This window comes from Haemaphysalis longicornis, unplaced genomic scaffold, assembly GCF_048455015.1.
Source record: "Haemaphysalis longicornis isolate Haplotype H1 unplaced genomic scaffold, Haemaphysalis longicornis Haplotype H1 scaffold_6, whole genome shotgun sequence".
Taxonomy (NCBI): domain Eukaryota; kingdom Metazoa; phylum Arthropoda; class Arachnida; order Ixodida; family Ixodidae; genus Haemaphysalis; species Haemaphysalis longicornis.
Window position 1 is genome coordinate 88,605,783 of NW_027526407.1, and position 18,546 is coordinate 88,624,328.

The following is an 18,546-nucleotide window of genomic DNA, read 5'->3' on the forward strand; positions in this document are numbered from 1 at the left end:
ATATTTTTAACTCTAAATATACTCTCTCCTCGACTGCAAGCATTACTTCTGTCCGTAATTGTGGATTGGTATCATTCTGGTCAGTTTTGGTGCGGAGAAGGGTCTGTCACAACGTTTCATTCACGTCCTGCTTCGTAGCGGGGCCGCGGGGCCTGTACCATCCCGAAACGAAATTTTGCTTTCGCTGCTTCTGGCGGTGACGCCAAGCGCGGATTTTTTCCTCAATGAGCCAAGCACGCTGTCGCATTGATAAGGTGTTTCTGGAAAAGCACCAGGCTGTGAAACACGCAAAAACCGAGCTGGAAAGACAGCGGGCAATTTGACGGGTTATCGTAGCGCAGAAACAGCACACCACACAAAATGCACCGAGAGACACTGGTGTGCAAAAGCGTTGCCTTAGAAGCATTCCGGTACCATAATTTTACCATTTACGAAAATCCGAAAATGCTTGTACAGGCGATTTCACTGTCATAAACGCAGATAGTGTATGTTGCTTCATTGAAAAGCTTGTAGATGTTCGCCTAAAATGTGCCCAATCCAAAAGCACGACAAATTGTCGTTAACTGATCGTGCTGCTAAACAGTTCGGAGTCGTGTACATGGAGATCCAAAATAAATCGACAGGATTTTTTTTAATTAGAGGCTCAAATTTACGTGACGAGCACCTCTGCAGTGATGTTATGCTCCCAGGGGGAGACATAATTACGTGGTTATTAATGATTTCCGTGGCTTAACTAACTACAGTTGAATAATAAACTTTTAGTGGCTGCAGTAAGCCGGCACGTCTGTATTGAAAAGTTGGCCGTAATCGTGTTTCTACGCAGTTTCAATTGGCAGAATTCTTCTAGCGCATCCGTACTCCGAGGTATAGAACTGCGAAGTTCAATTGCTGTTCGCATGATTACGCATGCAAGGCAGAGAGAGAGAGAGAGAGAGAGAGAGAGAGAGAGAGAGAGAACAACTTTATTTAGCCACACAAAATTGCGGCGACTACGTGCAAGGCAGCGAGAACCGGGCAAAGTATAGTCCCTTTTTTTAAGTGCGATGCACTTTATAAGCGACCCCGAACCTTCCGCCGTCCGCATTGCTCCTCCTCCTCTCCCCTAGCAACGGCGCGAGGAGCGGAGAGGAGCGTCTGTAGCAACGGCGCAGCGACGTCACACCCCACGTGACCCGCGCGCGCTCCGCCTCCCGCGCCGTGGCTGCGCGCGCCCGCGCCGGCTCCCGCACCGCTCCTCGCGCCGTGACGTCACACTCCCACGTCCGCGCGCTGGCGCCTTTGCGTCTGCTCCCCCTCTCCTCGCGCCGTGACGTCACATGCTCTGCAGCTGGCGCGCCTCTCCCCCCGTTAGGTTTGCACTCACCCTCCGCGCGCGCCTCTCCCCTCGCCTGACAGCTCCCCCTCGCCGGTACTGCGCCTCTCAAGGCGATGGCAGAATTACTACGCCGTGTACTCTCGGCGCAAGAAATGCATTCGCACTTCCTCACGATTCCCTTCGGGGAGGTGGGGGCAATTTTTTTTCTCGTTTCGATAGCTGTTGCGAGTACTGCAGATTGAGATAACGCCAACCAAGACTGACGGGGTGCCAGTTATCACTTTGGCGTATGTTTCCGCCCAATTGTCAAGAGAAACACTGTACACAGCAGGCATACAGTCAAACCCGTTTATAGCGAACTGCAATATGCACCGCGATTTGTTCGATATATCCAATAGTTCGATATAGCCGAACCCGCCTATAACGAGCTTATTGTTACGAGTTCGCATTTCGCGGTAGCCCCCCCCCCTCCTCAACTCCACCAGCCCCGCATGCAGAAACGAACACAGCAAAGTAGCCATTAACCATACCCAAAATAATCTATTTATTGCAATTAATAAAGCTTCTTTCCGCCTAAACTGCCTACTTTGCAAAAGAAAGCGGTGATTTTTGTTTTCACTTTCGTTTTGGCGGCTACAACTAGCATAGCATTCTCTACACGAAACATTGTTTGGAGCAGTATGAGTCTGCGTTCTCCGAAATCGAGGAAGCACTGGCGGAGCACATCGACTGCCGAAAGCGCTTCACTATATGCATCGAACGGCTTTCACTCGCGACATCATCGGCAACGTTGGCGAGCTCTTCCCACAGTTCACCGATGCTGCTGTCTTGGTCCGGGCTCGCTGACTGGGCGGGTTTCGTCGTAAGTCCCACGCGTCGGAAATAGTTACGGAAAGTGTCGGCCGTCACGTCGCTCCGTGCAAGGCGCGATGTCCCAGTCGCGGCTCTTGCTCCGTGGTCGCGGCCAATCCACATTTCAATCGCCGCTCCGAGACCATGCATTTCGGCGGCCATTCTAGGCGCGCGGAGTTCGATATATCGGATGTGAACTTCGTTATAAGGAATATGTTTCCCATGTATTTCCGTAACTGAATTTTTTTTGTTCGATATATAGCATAATTCGCTCTATCCGGGTTCGTTATAGCCGGGTTTGACTGTATATGTTACAAAAGGGATGAGCCTTGCGGCGGTCCTCTCTGTTTTGCATGCGTAATCATGCGAACGGAAATGGAACTTCGCACTTCAATATCTCGGAGTACGGATGCGCTGGAAGAATTCTGCCAAATGAAACTGCGTAGAAACACGATTTCGCCCACCTTTAAGTACAAACGTGGCTTTTTACTGCAGCCACTTAAAAGCGAATTATTCAATTGTAGTTAGTTTAGCCACGTAAATCATTAATTTCCCCGGATCATGTGTCCCCCTGGGCGCAAAACCTCCCTGTCCAAGTGGTCTTCGCGTAAATTCAAGCGCCTACTTAAAAAAAATCTTGTCAACCTAATATTGATCTCCCTGTATATCGTTAAAGCTGCATAAAACGCACGTAAAACGATAGAAAACACAGTTTATTCAGTCAAAGTACGGGCAGGGCCTCGCCGGCTTCATTTTCGAGCCATCAAGGCACGAGAAGGCTGCTGCAAACGCTGGAACATTTTGCACCATTTTGTTGCAGCGGCCGCTGTAGGTACCGTACCGGTTTTTCTCGACATCGCAGAGAGTAAAACAGGCCGCTATAAAGAAGACCTGCTCCTCACTGTAGTCTAGCATCAGAGGCTTCGGTGGCTCACTGAGGTTGGCCACCGCTCGCTGAAACGCAGCGTGGGAAATTTGTAGGGCCGGAATTTCTGGGAACGGCGAGAGAGGGCTAGTGCACTTGCTCTTTTTCGCGTGACCTGTGTGCCACGCCGCCGGCACCCACGACGCGTTGATGCGGCCGTCCGGGCTGATGGTCAGTCCGCCTTCGTCAAACGCCCTGACAAGCTGCGCAGCGTACGAGAAGCCGATGCCGCCGTACAGCATGGCGTAAGTGCTGCCTGCGCGGTACAGGGGCGCGGCCACAGTCCCCAGAGCCAGACGCACGTGGTTGGAGATGTAGTCGTAGTCGAAATATGGCAGCACGAAGTTGCGTGCCATCGCCATAGCCTCCGCGTACCTGTAAAGAACAGCGAGGTGAACATGATTTTACTTCCTTCTATCGCAATTCATCTTGTTTCGCTTGGATAATGTAAATAATTTTGGAACGCCATTGTCAAGAACAAATGCATTTTTAAGTGCAGAACACTTAGGCACTCCGCTTGTCGTCGTAGCTTCCTCACTGGACCTACGTAGAGCCAGAGGGCGTTCCGTTGTAGCCGCTGTTGTCGCGGTGGAACCCGGAGGCTTCGACAGCCAAGCAGTTTATATAGTCATAAGAGTTCGAAACTCGTGAACCGCTGGGGCTTGTCATGCTTAGCGCAAATAAACCTTTAGGTGCATTACAGGCAAAATATACGTAGCTAACTGGCAGCGCCTGCGTTCGTTTAGTTAGGAGCGCTCGTCGGGTTGGTTTTACGATAGCAAACTAAAAAATAGCGGGAAATTTCACTTCCGTTGGGTGGTAGTGAGCGTAAAACGGCGCTACAGCCCATTATGGCGAGCCACTTCTCTGCACTTCCGACAGCTTGAACATTGAGTGGAACGGCTTTAATTTTGTAGTCTTTTATACACGAGACTTAGTCGAGTAGAACCAACTGGAATGGAACCACCGCCTCCTTGTATCAAACACTGCCATTAGGGATCACGAGTCCCTCATCAACTTAATAGCAAATATGGTATAACAATGGGGTATTCTTGTTTCTTTTTTGTCATATTGTTTTGCATTAGCCAGTATTGTGTAACTAAAAGCCAACCGAATTTTTTTACTTGCCTTACGTTGCGACAGCTGCGATTGAAGAGATTTTTGTAACCTGTTTAAAACTTCGGTATAAAAACTTCTGGGTCGTATGCAACGTCTGACTATAGGATTTACAGGCATCGTTGTTTTTTAGTCGGTTGCGTTCCAGTGGGCGTTGCGGAACTGTTTCGGAAGTGCTGCTTCGCAGGTTTGAGTTCTCGAGTTGCTGCATTCCAACTTTTTGAATCTCGTTTTTCTTCAGACGATAGTCTTTCTTTGGCTACTTAAACCCAAACATTTTGGTGTCTGTCTGTCTGACTCAATAGAGCCACCCGGCCAAAGTGAAACGAAGTCTGCGCAATAGTCTTGTTGGATCGTCAAGTGAAGACAAGGACGAAGCAGGTAGCGATCTCAACGGGACGTATCCGGAAGAAGAAGACGACTAGGTAAGGTGACTAGATTGCTGTGCATTCAAGTTTTTTTTTTTGTACATAATGTAAATATATCTGCTTTCAATCGACGACGGCCCCCTTCCTTGCCTCCTTGGCCGTTCTACCTCATGGTGCCGAAAACAGTGACGTCAAGCGACACGACAAGGTGAGACGTGGAGCGGAAATCTACTCTTCCACCGCATTGCTCACCCCTTAGCGAAGATGAGGTGTCGAGACAGATGAACTGGCTGCAGATTGCTCAGAGAAGCCTTCTTGATTTAAATCGGAAGCTTATCGCTCAAATGACGCCCACTCTTGAGGACACAAAAGACGTCGAGGCCGGTGTTTCGATAGCGAGGGTCCAGCACAGTGCCGACCGACTTTCTGCTATCAGGGAAGAGCTGGATGCCCATGCTTGCGCAACCGCAATTCAGGGAACAACGCAACGATGCCGTAGAGTCCGTTAAAGAAGTGTACCTAATTATCCGCTGCCACAAACAAAGACTTTACGGACGAAAAGTACATGCCCCTCACGACCCACATCTCGTAAAAGTAGAAGGAAGGCAACACCTACGAAATTATAAGTCGAGTCGTACAACCGGGAGTAAAAGGCTTGAGGAGGAGACCGGAACCTACATGAAGCCGACGACTTCAACGACATCGATGGGTAATCCAGTAACAAGTCATCTACCCCCAGAATGTACAGGCAAACCTGCACCAACATGAATTGCGATTCGACTAACACAGTGGTTAAGGTACGCCAAGCTTCTGGGCATCCCTTCCTCAGGACTGAAGACACGACAATGCCGAAAACGGCACATCAGGAGCAGAAAGCAGGTCATAAGGGGTGCGCGAAATTTCGTTCGGCCAGATCAGGACAAAAAAAAAAACGTCCTTGATGGTGAAGTAGTTTTCGAAGTTTCCGCCAGTAATATCTATATACCCTAAGATATTGAGTGTACCCATGCGTGTGAGTATGCAGCCATGGGCCTTCCTGCAGACCCTATGCGAAAGGTACTTCATGAGAGGAAATATGCGGAGCAAGATAGGGATGGGCTAAGCGAAATTATCGAGACAAATCCAACAGACGATAACATGAAGTCATCCACGCGAGGGAAGCCCAACTATGTCTCGTAAAGGTTCGGCGGTAGTGCGTACGTCGTAATGCGTATGAACGAGACAGACGTGCGGCAGCAACACCCACATCATGACAGGGCCGAAAGATACGAACGGCTTGAACGCGCTGCTAGTAAAGACTCGAACCTCTCAGGCGCTGTACAGCTTCACATCGGTTTGAGAAACACGGCTACAGACTACGCGTCCGCTTCTCCAGGAAACGAACCAGATGAAAATGCTGCCGTCGCAAGGATGACCTCCGTGATTAACAAGGCAACTCAAAGTGTTCGAAAATCAAAAGAAAATGGCAGAACGTGCTACCGCGACTGTTTACACTGCGGAAGATGCAGACATTCAAGTTTCCAACCATGATGTCAGGTACAAACTCAAGGAATCAATGAAGCTACACCTAGTGTCACTGGATAAGGTATCAGAGTAGCGGCACTCAGGCACACAAGTCAGCAACGGCGGCCATTTTGGTGTTTATCAATGTTGCGAGATTGCCGCTTCTGCGGCCTCGCCGCTAACTTCTAATGGGTCGTTTGTTAACAACACTGCCGTAGATGCAGCAAGACGACATCTTAGTACGCACTTCTGCTGCTGAAAGGCTGCAACACGCGTTATCTTCGATACGTTTTTGGAACGACGTCAATCGCGCGCAGCCGTTGAACAGGGAGGACAAGCTTCGTCTACCACAGTGTACCGACTGAAAATGCACGAGAAACAAAATGGCGGCGCCCATAAAGTGTCGCAGTGTAAACAATTGTCACGTGATGCGAACTGACCAATGATCACGGCGGCGGCACGGAACAATAGGAGAAAAGAGTGCCGATACTCTGTAACCTTATCTAGTCACACTAACCTCGTCCAAGTGAGCGGTGAGGCCGCTGAAGCGGCAATCTGGCAACACTGATAACAACAAAATGGCCGCCTTGCTTGTCTCAGTGACGGTACTCTGTATCTTATCTAGTGACACTAGCTACACCTAAAGTCAGCGCCCACTCTGGCCTACAGGAAAATATCGCCCTGTGACTCATCACCAAACGTCGTTGTTGCCGAGAAACATAGACCGAAAGTGAGAGGAAAATCCAAGTGCAGAAGGAAGAGAAGGCCAAAGATCAGAAAAAAAGGACATCAAATACCGGTCGGACACGAACGGAATTCTCACCGCTCATAATCGCCCCAGTACCCGGACATACGGTATTCCCCAACGTAGGCTCGTCGTATTTCCATCGATGTAGTTATTCCCGTTTACGCGAGTCCTTGCCTGGCGGAAGTATGTTGGATCTTCCAGTGAAGACAACGACGAAGCAGACAGTGAGCTCAACGGAACGTACCCGGAATAAGACGACGACATGGCAAGGTGACAAGATGGCTGTGCAGTGAACGGTTCTCTGTACATAATGTAAATATATCTGCTTTCCTCGACAGCGGCCTACTCCCTTGCCTCCCTGGCAGTTCTACCCCAGTCATATATTTAAAGCGAAATCTAAACGTCTAAGTCCAGTTTATATGTTCATACTTGTCAACATTGTTGAACAAGAACAAGACATTACACAAATATAAGACAGAAAATTAATATGCAAGGGATATTTACAGTGTTCTTTTATACAAATATTCATAGATGCTAAATTTTTTAGAATTGAAATAGTATTTTTACTGCAGAACAAAATTCACACTGTCTCCTGCTGTTGCCCACGCCACAATATCTTCTGGCGTAATTTTAAGAATTCAAGCGGCAACAGTTGCGAAAAGTTCCCCAAGATAGGTTCCACGTTCTGCTTGGAACGCACGTGGACTAGGGCAACGCGGTTCTTAAACATTGAAGTAGGGCGCCTCGATTCACGTGCGTCTCCGCCGAACGGCAGCGCTGGCATCGAGGCACCCGCCCTAGAGCAGTGGAACGCGGTAAATTTAAACTGACTTGAGCAAGCCTTTAGCGTGTTTACCTTGGGAGGAGCGCGACGCAAGAGGGACGTGGGCATTTATTTCGACATTTGGAGAAGAAAGGAGCAGATACGCGGGTACTTTTTTTTAAAACAGAGCTTTATACTTCTAGCAGCTAAAGGTTTCGTCGGAGAAACTCGCAACGCGGCTGAGGAAGGAAATGGCGCTTTTCATAAACGGAGCGCAGTGTAGACGGCGCAGATATTTCCTGCTATTACCCAGCGTTGCCCGCGCCGCGGAGCGTGGTCTCCGGCGGGCGCGTCGGCGGGACCCTTCCGTCGGCTTTGTCGACTTCGTTCGCGCCAATTGTTTCTGGCGTGTTTTGACGCAGCTTCGCGTTCATTTCTCGCTTATTCGCATGCTTGATCTTAACTTGTTCGAGAACACTTTCTGGGTAACCCGGACCCGACGGAATTAAGCGGTCATGCAGCAGATACCTTAAGGATTGGTTGGAAGAGCGGGAGAACAAAATGTAGAGACCACATACTGACACCTGGCCGGTAGAGAAACGCTACCTTTTGCGCACTGCTGCGCACAAATGTGACTCCGTTTTCTAAATTGATAAATACCAATTCGGCTTTGTTTTAATCGGTATTGCAAAAGCTGGAAAGACCAAATGGTCCTGACAAATGGCCATTATAAAAGTTTCCTCAGCTTTCTGGCTACTCGCAAACTTGCTAAACCGACTAGTTATAAATCGGTATAAATGGGAGTCACCAAGCTCGCCTGCCGAATTCTTAAGGTGTCTATGCTTGTGTCGCGCGGTTGTGTATCAACGAGGTAGTTTATCAGGATGGCTGTGTTCTGCGGTCTCACGATTGGAAAGACGCTCCTGTCCGTTTTATTTCTGCCGGCGCATGGCCGTGCTACGGCGGCCGAATTCACCGCTCTAGGCCGGCCGTGCACGACGCTGCTGCGTTCGGGACACCGCGCCCGCAAATTCCAAGTAACTGTTGGCAGATTCCCTGTTTTCAGTTTTTGTAGAGCCGCGTGTGGGAATTCAAGTGGGTCGCATGGGCAGTTGTTGTGGGTGTCGTTCAAAGCCCTTCTTTCCGACCACCTTGATAGCGTGTATTGGAGCCAATTTTTTTGTATCCATTTGTTATATTTTCTAGTTTTTTAGAGAAATATAAATTGAAGCTCGTATAACGAGGAGATGCCCTAGGTTTAAAAAATCCGCAATTTTGTCAAGGCAAGGCATCACACTTGTGTTTGGGTACCCAGAAAGAATGCTCATGGAGTAATAGAGCGGTTCCTACTTCGGCTACTTCACGTACTCGTCTGCTTCGATGCACGCATAAAGCTAGCGCGTCAACTATTTCGTGACCCTTAAAAAAAACTTTCCGCCAAATATTCAAAGGCGCGCATGTCGTAGTTTCTGCACTTCTGTATTCCAAGCCAAACCTATATCAACTTGAAGAGCAGAACTGGATAATACCTGGGATCTCCAAGCAGAGTCCGAATGCGCCTGTAGGCGTCGAACCAGTACTCGATGAAAGTGGATCTGGAGAGCGAAATATCTGCGTACATTTCTTTTAGCACAGAGGTCTCCAGCAGTTCATCCGGTGGCCAGATTGCAGTTTTTTCTTTCCGAACCTTGTCAGCGACCTTCTTTCGCGAGTCCCCGTCTGCCCATGTAGAATGGAGGGCAATGTTGTCGAGGGCCGCCTGTTTGATCGTCTGGAGTTGTTCGTCGAATGTTTTTCGAGCGCCGATCGGGATGCGAAGCCTGGTGTGAATGGCGGCGATGAGGAATTGATTCGAAGCCTCCACCTCTGTAGCGCAGTACAAGTGCCTGCGCGCGTCAGCCAAGACCTTGTTTCCAAACTTGTATATCAAGTTTCCGCGGTCCGCTAAGGACGCGAACACCTGCACGAAGAACCAGGAGAGGTGGTCGAGGACCTCTTTCTGGTTGTATGTGGTGAGGAGATTGTTGAGAGTGTAAAGAATGGCCGTATCGGTGACAGTGATGTTATCGAAAGACTGATTTGTAAGTGTCGTAATCTCCAACGAGACGACCTTTTTGTTGAGCTCTTCGCTCCACACAGCTTCCGAAATATTAGGAGTGAAGCGTTCGATGTCGCCGACTGGAAACTCCGCCGGTTTCCTCGTATTCGACAGCATCACTTTCAGAAGCGCATTTAGGATTTCAGTTTCCCTTTTTGTTATTTCTTCGATGTTGTCAGTACGTGGCGGGTCGTCTTCCGAATCCCTGAACTGTCGTTCCAGAGCCCTCCAGTAAGCAGTGTAGCTTTGATTGAGGACACTGTAGTGCTGGGCGGCCCATGCGCCGACAAACGCTCCCGGTTCGATTAGGAGAACCCGCGGACCGACTCGCATCCCACTAGCCGCAGACGCCGGCCTCAAGTCCGACGCGTCGAACCACAGACCGAGGCGCCAGTGGTAGGCCAAGTCCAGGAGTACGCCCAGGGGCCTCTCTTTCTTTGCCGGAAGGTGCGGCCAACCGAGACCGCGTTCCCGCATGAACTGCTTCAGCTCTTTGATGCTGTTCTGAACGGTGGTTGTGTCTACGTCCGTGGTCATACATAGATCGTACATCTTTTTCAGGCGGTTCACCGGCTCGATACTATCTAGGGCTTCGTTGAGGACAGCCTGCGTTGCAGTGGAAAACAAACAACGCAACATCTCTCAGTAACGCCCGATTGAGTCAGCCATAATATGACAAGGTTGTTTTATCGAATTTATCGCCAAAGTTTGGCTCTTATGACACTGCTTCACGCGGTGCCGACCGATTCCCACGAGTTGCGATGCGTTTTCTGGAACGCGGGATGACGTGACAATGTTTTCTGAAGACACTTTCGGCATGAAGATTATATTTCTACAGAGAATTTTAGTTCCTGTTTAAAACATACCGTATTCTCCGGCAGTTCTTTCTTTTCTTGTCTGAAATTTGTTTCGCCGTTATTTATATCATATGCATGCAACGGCCGGTTTTGCGAAGCTAAGTTTGATATATACGGAATCACCAATTGGATTAGTAACTCGTTGTTATTTTGCTTTATTGCAAGTGCGCTGGTTACACCCTCAACCACTTCTGCGAAGTATTCTTTTCGATGCACAAAGCGCCTAACGTCATATGGTCAGCGGCGTTTGCAAATGTACAGGACGTCCATTCAAACATACAGCAACAAACACAACAAAAAGAAACTAGGCACACAAATGAATGACGTAAAGTGCGAGATCATAGTGGGCCGTAACTGTTTTCTATATTCAACTGTTTCGCCCAAAAACGTTAGCTGCACTAGCACCGTACGTCATGTCTTGTACGGCCTCCACTGACGTGCTCAACTCTACATTGAATGGAGCGCTCAGTTGGCCAAATCGTACTTTATTTTCTTTCACTTTACTTGATTGAACATTTAGGCTAATTCACAAAACAAAATAATTCAGTCATTTTGCTATGACTGTTACAAGTTTAGAGCCGGTGTTTGCAAAGAATAAATGCGGAGCAAACTTAGCCGTGTAATTTGTGTAGCAAAGCTGTACCGCACTTGTTCAGATTCGATTCATAGGCGTTAACACACGAAGCTACAGTTGGGCTATCCGCCGCTCCGTAGTGGAGGGCTCCGGATTATTTCGACCACGTGGAGATCTGTAAGCTGCTCCGACATCTCGACACGCGGGTGTTTTCGCTTTTCGCCTCAATCAGAAGAGCAGCCCATGCAGCCAAGCCCACGTGCTAGGGCTCAGCCACACAACGCCTTAGCCGCAAACTCGTTACCCGCCAACAAAATGTTTCCCACTTCCACGTGTGCCCGGTGCAATGAACCACTCCGTCACCTCGAATCCGCTGAACCAGGCGGCGATCTGCAGTCTCATGATGCCCTCGCCGTAGCCGTAGACCTCGCCAGCCTTCGACCACATTGAGCAGGCGAAGGCCTCGAAGTCGTGACAGGGGTCTGCGCTGCGGTTGATGTGCTCCGCTACGAAGACAGCGTCTTTTTCGCAATCGGGGCTGGTGCACACGGCGGCGGGGGCTGGCTGCTTGCTCTTGAACAAAACAAAGTGGCTGACCAGAAACAGCAGCCCCATCAGGGCCACTGCTCCCACTAGGACTAGCAGGTACCGGAACGCGTTCGACTTCGGGGGCGGTGCTGATGGCTCGTTGTGCTGCGAGGAAAAGTGAGGGCGACAAAATTAAACCCAGTCGCACCCGGGGTTAAACCGTCTCTTGTGTCGGTTCGAACATCAACGTGAGCCTGTCTGAGTACGGCAGCGCCATCACCGCGCAAATTGTAGTTAAAGGAGCCGTGAAGAGAAAATACAAGTTCGTGTAATTTGAAAGAACTAGGATTCAGTATCTCACTCAGGTCCATTACAGCCCCAAAAGATGTTTTTGTAACGAAAAAAAGCAAGAAGTATTTAAAAACTTTCAAAGTTAGCGCCACAGTGACGTGTTATGAGCAAGAATGACGTCATACGGGCAAACAATAAAACATAATTTTCAGTGCGTGAACTGCACATTAGCATTCAAGTAATGCTGTCAAATGGAACTAGAGGCCCCATTACAGACGTCCAGTCATGTGTCGTCGCGACAGGCCAGTTAGGCGGCCGCCCATCGCACAAACAAGGTTCCGTGACGTCATAGAAAAGTTGCGGGAAATTGGCTAGGGGGTCGCGACTGCTTCACACGTTTTCTTCAATATCTCCGTTATTTTTTAGAAGATTGCGATGATATTGGTATCATTGTTATCGGGACTACGCAATCTTTCTAATAAACCGAACTTGTATTTTGTCTTCATGGCTCCTTTAACAAGGTATAGGTTTTGGCAAGCTGGTATATCATACTTGGACGTTCAACGCGGACACTACAAGAAGACGAAGAAAGCGGACGAGACAATGCGCACTCTTGCGAATGACTGTATTAGGAATAAACGCGTTTACAAATACACCAAATAATCACGTCACCTTACGCAATCTTCCACGCGACACTGCTGGGGAAGGTGTCAAGACTATTCAGACATTACAAAGCATCACCTTGGCAAATTGTACCGTTGGCGCAAAGGAATCGGCTTATAAACATAACCGGAGGGAGGCGCGGAAGGGAGAGGACCAAGTTCGTGAGACCACTGCGCTTTCTATCGGTGAGTATGAAACCGATTTCTGTGAAGTCACCGGCGGATCCGTCAGATTGCTCCTACCCCAGCGTGACGCTCGACATACAGCTGACTGAAGAGAAGGGTCGACCTACAGCAGCTCCGCAGTTAAAAATTACTAGCCCTTCAATGCTGTGAAGGAGGATGGCCAGCGAAGCTTTCGTTAACCTGTGAAACAGAGGTGTTAAAAAATTTAGGCGCAAGGCAGGGGCAAATTTTATTTGTGTTTAGTTGAGACGGTGGTAATTCGTAAGGAAGCAACAAACAAATGCACACGCTTTTAGTTTGTCTCATCTTAACGAAACAGCGTAAAAAAAGGGGGACACTAGGAGAGAAAGACGACAGGACGACGCTGTACTCATAACTATTTTTTAATAAACTGCAACACGCATATATATACTATGTCCCCCAAAACCCACGTGCGCTCACAACATGACGCACATCGAGATTATCACTACAAAGTAACACCAAACTCTAAGTCACGGACTTATCTAGAAATAAGAATTTTTTTTCATGTAATGCTATCGACGGCTCACTTGTGCAGATATCGCCTCTTTTTCTAATGTGAAATGCTTCGATAACTTCCCTAGTGATCTCATTAGTGTGAACCGAAAGGATGGTGGTGTCATGAAAAAGCGGAAAACACCCATGCTCGGAACAGTGTCTGGTGACATGTGAATCTTTCTTGTTTTTTAGTGCGATGATACATAACCAGTTGCTGTTTCGTCAAGATGATACATAACCAGTACCAACTCGCCCAAATGTTGATCCTTTTTTAGTTTGTCTCTACCAGTCTCTAGAGGTGTGTTCGTTTGTAATGAATCGACACAAAGTGCATGCCAATGTGATGAGCCGGGGAACCTTGAGGCGTAAATCGTAAAAATTGTGCCCGCAATTTACTAATGTGCTCGAACTGCGTATCCAAGTGATGAGACGTATAAGATTGACGTCCAAATCGTGTATTCTACAGCGTGCCAATATGGTTGTGACCACGTGGCGTAACGATGACGACTTGACAGTATGACCACAGAGACGTTCGTTTTCCAACGCAGCGCCCTGAAGAATGCCTAGCGCTTCAAAGACACGTGGGGTCTCTCGAGATTCTCTTCTCGGAAGCCAAAGATACATCGAGCGCTTGCCACATAAGCTTCGCTCAAAAATCATTAACTATTACCCTCCATGAAAGTGGATGACCAGCGAAACAGGAGAGACATAGAATTTGAACTATGGCGCCAACTCAGCCACACCATGGAATTTTTCCCTGATGCTAGAGTTGCAGTCGTGGCATATCCCTTGGCGCAAAGCGTGGGCTGTAGTTCTGTGGAAATTAGTGGCTACGACGACGCGAACGGTACGGCGCGTTGCCTGGTGCTCGGCATTCAGCGTTCGCCATCCTCGGAAGCATCTGAATATAAGCAAGAAAGCACGCAAATGAAGGAACAAACGAACGAACGAACGAACGAACCAACAAGCGCCCAAGAGCGCTCGTGTCTATGGGACGACTCACGTTTAAAAAAATTGGCCGCGTATCTGTTCCTTTCGTTGCAAATGCCGTCAAAAGACGATAGTCTTTATCGGCTTTTGTGAAGTAAATGCCTCCCTTCGCTTTCCCGCTCACCTCTCATGTTGTTCCTCTTGCGTCGCGCTCCTCCCAAGGTAAAGACGCCAAATGTTTGCTTAAATCATTTTAAATTTCACGCGTTCCACTGCTCCAAACCGGGTGTCTCGATGCGAACGCTGCCGTACGGCGAAGACGCGCGTTAATCGAGGCACCCTAGTTCAACGTTTACAGAACCGCGTTTCCCTACTCCACGTGCGTTGCAAGCAGAACGTGGAACCTATCTAGTGGAACCTTGCGTAACTGTTGCCGGTTGATTTCTTAAAATGGCGCCAGAAGCTATAGTGGCGCTGGCGACAGCAGGCGACGGCGGAGTGAATTCTTTTTCTGCAGTTTATGAAGTATTTAATTTCGCAAATTCAAGCATGTTTGATTTTTTTATAAAGGAACACTGCAAATATCACTTCTGTATTGATTTGTTGTCTCATATTTGCGTAATGTCTTGTTCTTCTTCAACAATGTTGACAAGTAAGAACATTACACCAGACATAGACGGGTAGATTTAGCTGTGACTATATAAGACTATTGCGCAGGCGTTGTTTTGCTTTGGCCGGGTGGCTGAATCGAGTCACAGACAGACAAAAATTTCTGGGTTTAAGTAGCCCAGGAAAGACTATCGTCTTTAAAAAACAAGTAGGAGGAGCGGGAGGAAAAATCTTTATTCGACTGAAGAGCTGGTCGGTTTCCAGGAAGGGTCCTCATTACAGGTCTCCGTTGATGGGCAATTGTTGTGGGTGTCGTTTAAAACTTTGCTTTGCAACCGCCTTCGCAGCGTGGATTGGAGCCATTGTTATACTTTCCCTTAAGTGAATTGTAACTTTAATTTTCATTCCGTTAAACAAAATGTTAACTTTAATTTCTCCTTTATTCGGGTGTGACTTAATTTTTGTCTGTTGAATACGCTTAACGCCAATTTCCCTCCGCACTGCTCACGTCCGCCGTGCGGGTCGGACGTAACTTCACATTTGTGGGTGAAATTACGTCGGACATAAGTTTGATTATTGACTTTGGGTTACGTCGGACGTAACACTAGACACTGCGATTATTTTACATTTATGGGTGTTGAGTGCGCCTAGAAGTGTACAGTTTTGTAATGATCACGCAGAAAAATGAAGCCGTGTGACTGGCGGTTGCGAATCCTGTACTCGCATACTTTTCGATGAGTTCACTGACATTTTAAAGACGGATGTTCTGCGTATATAAAATTAGGAAAAAGAAAACGGAAACGTTTGCGTATGCCGGCTGCTTAAAGTACGCCGCTGTTTCCTCTGTATGCCGAACTTGATAGAAAGAATAAACAGAACCAATGATGTATGCTGCCAGCATGAAGCATGCCGCTGTTTCCTCAGTTGACACAACACGATAGAAAAATCAGCGAACAGCGATGTAAATAAGGATCACACGCTAGCCCAGATCCCTAAGCCGTACCGTGTGCGGTCTTCTCGGTTGGCCATATGCACGTGATGAAGAATGACACAACATCATCGTTACATTTCCTCTAAGTGAGGTGACTAGAATAAGGACCTTTCTATATTACTACCACATTCAACGCGATTACAGAGCGCATTCGCCACACCTGGGATGCATTTACACGAAAAAAATTGCGCCCACCTCCCCGAGAGGGGAACCCTGTGTAGATGCGACGCATCGTGGAGTTCACTTGGTGTTTCCGTTGGATTGATTCTGAAATCGCGTGAAACGTGTCGGGAACGCGTATGATTATTATGTTTTATGATTATTATTATGTTTTATTGGCCAATCTTGGTCAATCTCTCTAGGTGGCATGCTTGGGGCTTCGCTGTCGCAACGACCTTTACTCCGTCTTTGTTGCTGTAAGTGGGAGCTTCTTTTCTTTTATTGCAAGTGTTAATCATTGCCCCATCATGCGTTGTATCAGTAGCTTCTTGACGTAGTTTGAATGAGTCAAGGATATAAGGTGCGTTCGTAGCATTTGATTCTGTCTCGGTATTGTGGCGCAGTGGGAAGAGCACCATGTACCTCGCGTTCCGCCCACAGGGTCGTGGATCGAAACCGGGAACCGCTAACTGTTATTTTTTTATAGTGTAGAGGGAGGGGTGTCGACGGACAACAACTCCGTATGGAGGGACAAGGCGAGTGAATGAGATGCAGTCGCATCTAAAATAATTGCAGCCATCGAAGAGTGCCCAAGACGCACGCCTGCCCGTTGCTTCGCCAGGCAAAAAAAATGCGCTCGGGCTGAGCACGCGAGCGCCACCTCGTGCGGTTGACGCCAACTGTAGGTAGCCGCTTTTTCCACTACCAAAGTATTCTATTTTACTATACCTCCACTCCAATCTCGGGCCTGATAGACCGGCAACCAGTTATGTGCGCGTGCTTAGAAGTGAAAGGCACCGCCAAAATTGTCACTCTGAAAGCCGTTCAAGCTGAAGAAAAATATTGCCCTAGGTTGACGTTGCTGTTCATCCGGGAGGGATTCCCAGCTACTCGTCGAGCTGATACTAGAGGTAGAACAGGCAGCGGCAGCAGCTTTGTTGTTTTCGCACACATTGGCGCTTCGGTTTCGGCAGACGCTCCTTTGGTTCCCGCTGTTCTTTCTCCGAGCGAACGACACGCATCTCTCCATAGGGAGTTAAAACCTGGAAGGACTCGAGCTTTATTTTACAGGACAAACATGTGGCCGTACGTATCCGTCCCGCGTCGTAGGCACCTTATTGTCTAACACACCTATGTAACACACCAAACCAAACCCCAACCACTGGACCAGTGAGGACAGCTGGCAGGCCGCATTGAGGCGCGAGACTTCGACGCTTAAATTTACCGTCAGCCCATAACGCATGGCATCGGTAATGGCATGAAGACTAGCTGCCCATGCACGCCACCCTGCTTCCACCCCCAACCAGTGGACGCAAAAACCGGCAACCGGGGATGGGCGTGTGCTTAGGCGTGAAATACACGGGTGAAAATGTCGCGCAGAAAGCCTTTCACACTGAAAAAGAATTATGGGCTCCAATCGGCATTCAAAGCGGGTTAGTTGATCAGGTAATGCCTGATAAGGGCGCTACCCCTGTTTTTCTGCAGATTGTGCAGGTTTTGAAAGAGGCATCGGTGGTGGCGAAGGCAATAACAGTTGTGAATCCGGTATCGCCGGTGGCGAGCAGGAGCGCCGCAGCGGCGCCGAGTAAATTGGCTTCACCGGAACGAACATTGGGAGTGTTAGACATATGCTGCTTCTCAGTAAAGTGCACGCCCCATAGTCATAAACAGCTTTGTGGAAGAAAATTCATCCTCAATTCCCATTGAGAAAGAACCTTTAAGAGGGTAGAGTTGACCGTGGGTGATGGCCATATTCGTACATAGCCCCAACGGATACTTCCCGATCGCCAGTGGGATCCTCGCGTCATACGCGAGGGGATTCAACCATTGTGAAGGTTCTGGCGAAATGATTCGGCACCTGTTCCACGGCTGCGTGCTTCACGGGTGCTTGGCAATATGCGCGCCGTTGCATTCGAAGGTAAGAGCACTCTCAGCAACCGATACTAGATAATCGTGTGTGTGCCTTAAAGGCACCCTGCAACACGTTCTTAAACCTTTTTTGAAATCTATATGTTTGCTGAACCCAACACACCCAGTACTTATATTAGGGGGTTGCAAAATATCTAAGCAAAATTTATGGCTCTATGCCCATCAGATTGCTTGGAAACTTGTTCAAAAGATTTTTCTCTCTTTCCCAGTGTCAACATTCTTCGACGGCCCGATTTACGACATTGAGGCCATGCAGCGATTGTTGGACGATTTTCCTTCAGTTGCAGCCATGAATGCTTTTCGAAAAAATTGCGCCTACCTCCCCTCGCGTGAACCCTGGTGTGATGCAACGCTGAAGGGGGTTTTATTGTGCGTTTCCGTTGGGTCGATTACTCGAATTGCGTGAGCAATCGTCGGGTAATGCGAGAGAGAGAGAGAGAGAGCAAACGTAGCGCGGACGACCGTCGACTGAGAGACTGGCCCCGGAGGGCGGCCCTCCGCTTGTATGCGCAGCGCGCCCGAAGGTTGAGGAGACCGCGGAGAGAGAGGGCGCTGCACTAGAGTTCCTGTATATAGCTCTCCTACCTGATATACAGGAACTCTACGCTGCACATGCGCACAGCGCC

The 18,546-nt window shown here is 48.5% G+C and overlaps 1 protein-coding gene across 1 annotated transcript in view; it reads right to left on the reverse strand.

The window, feature by feature from the left end:
• Positions 1-2,884: 2,884 nt before the first annotated feature.
• Positions 2,885-18,546, reverse strand: part of LOC144143130 (neprilysin-2-like) — a 41,569-nt gene continuing 25,907 nt past the window's right edge. Inside the window, exons 2-4 of the mRNA XM_077674936.1 lie at positions 11,483-11,812; positions 9,120-10,294; positions 2,885-3,467 (exon numbers count right to left, since the gene is read on the reverse strand). Coding sequence (XP_077531062.1) covers positions 2,885-3,467; positions 9,120-10,294; positions 11,483-11,734 — 2,010 coding nt within the window. The 5' untranslated portion in view covers positions 11,735-11,812. The remainder of the gene's footprint in view (positions 3,468-9,119; positions 10,295-11,482; positions 11,813-18,546) is intronic.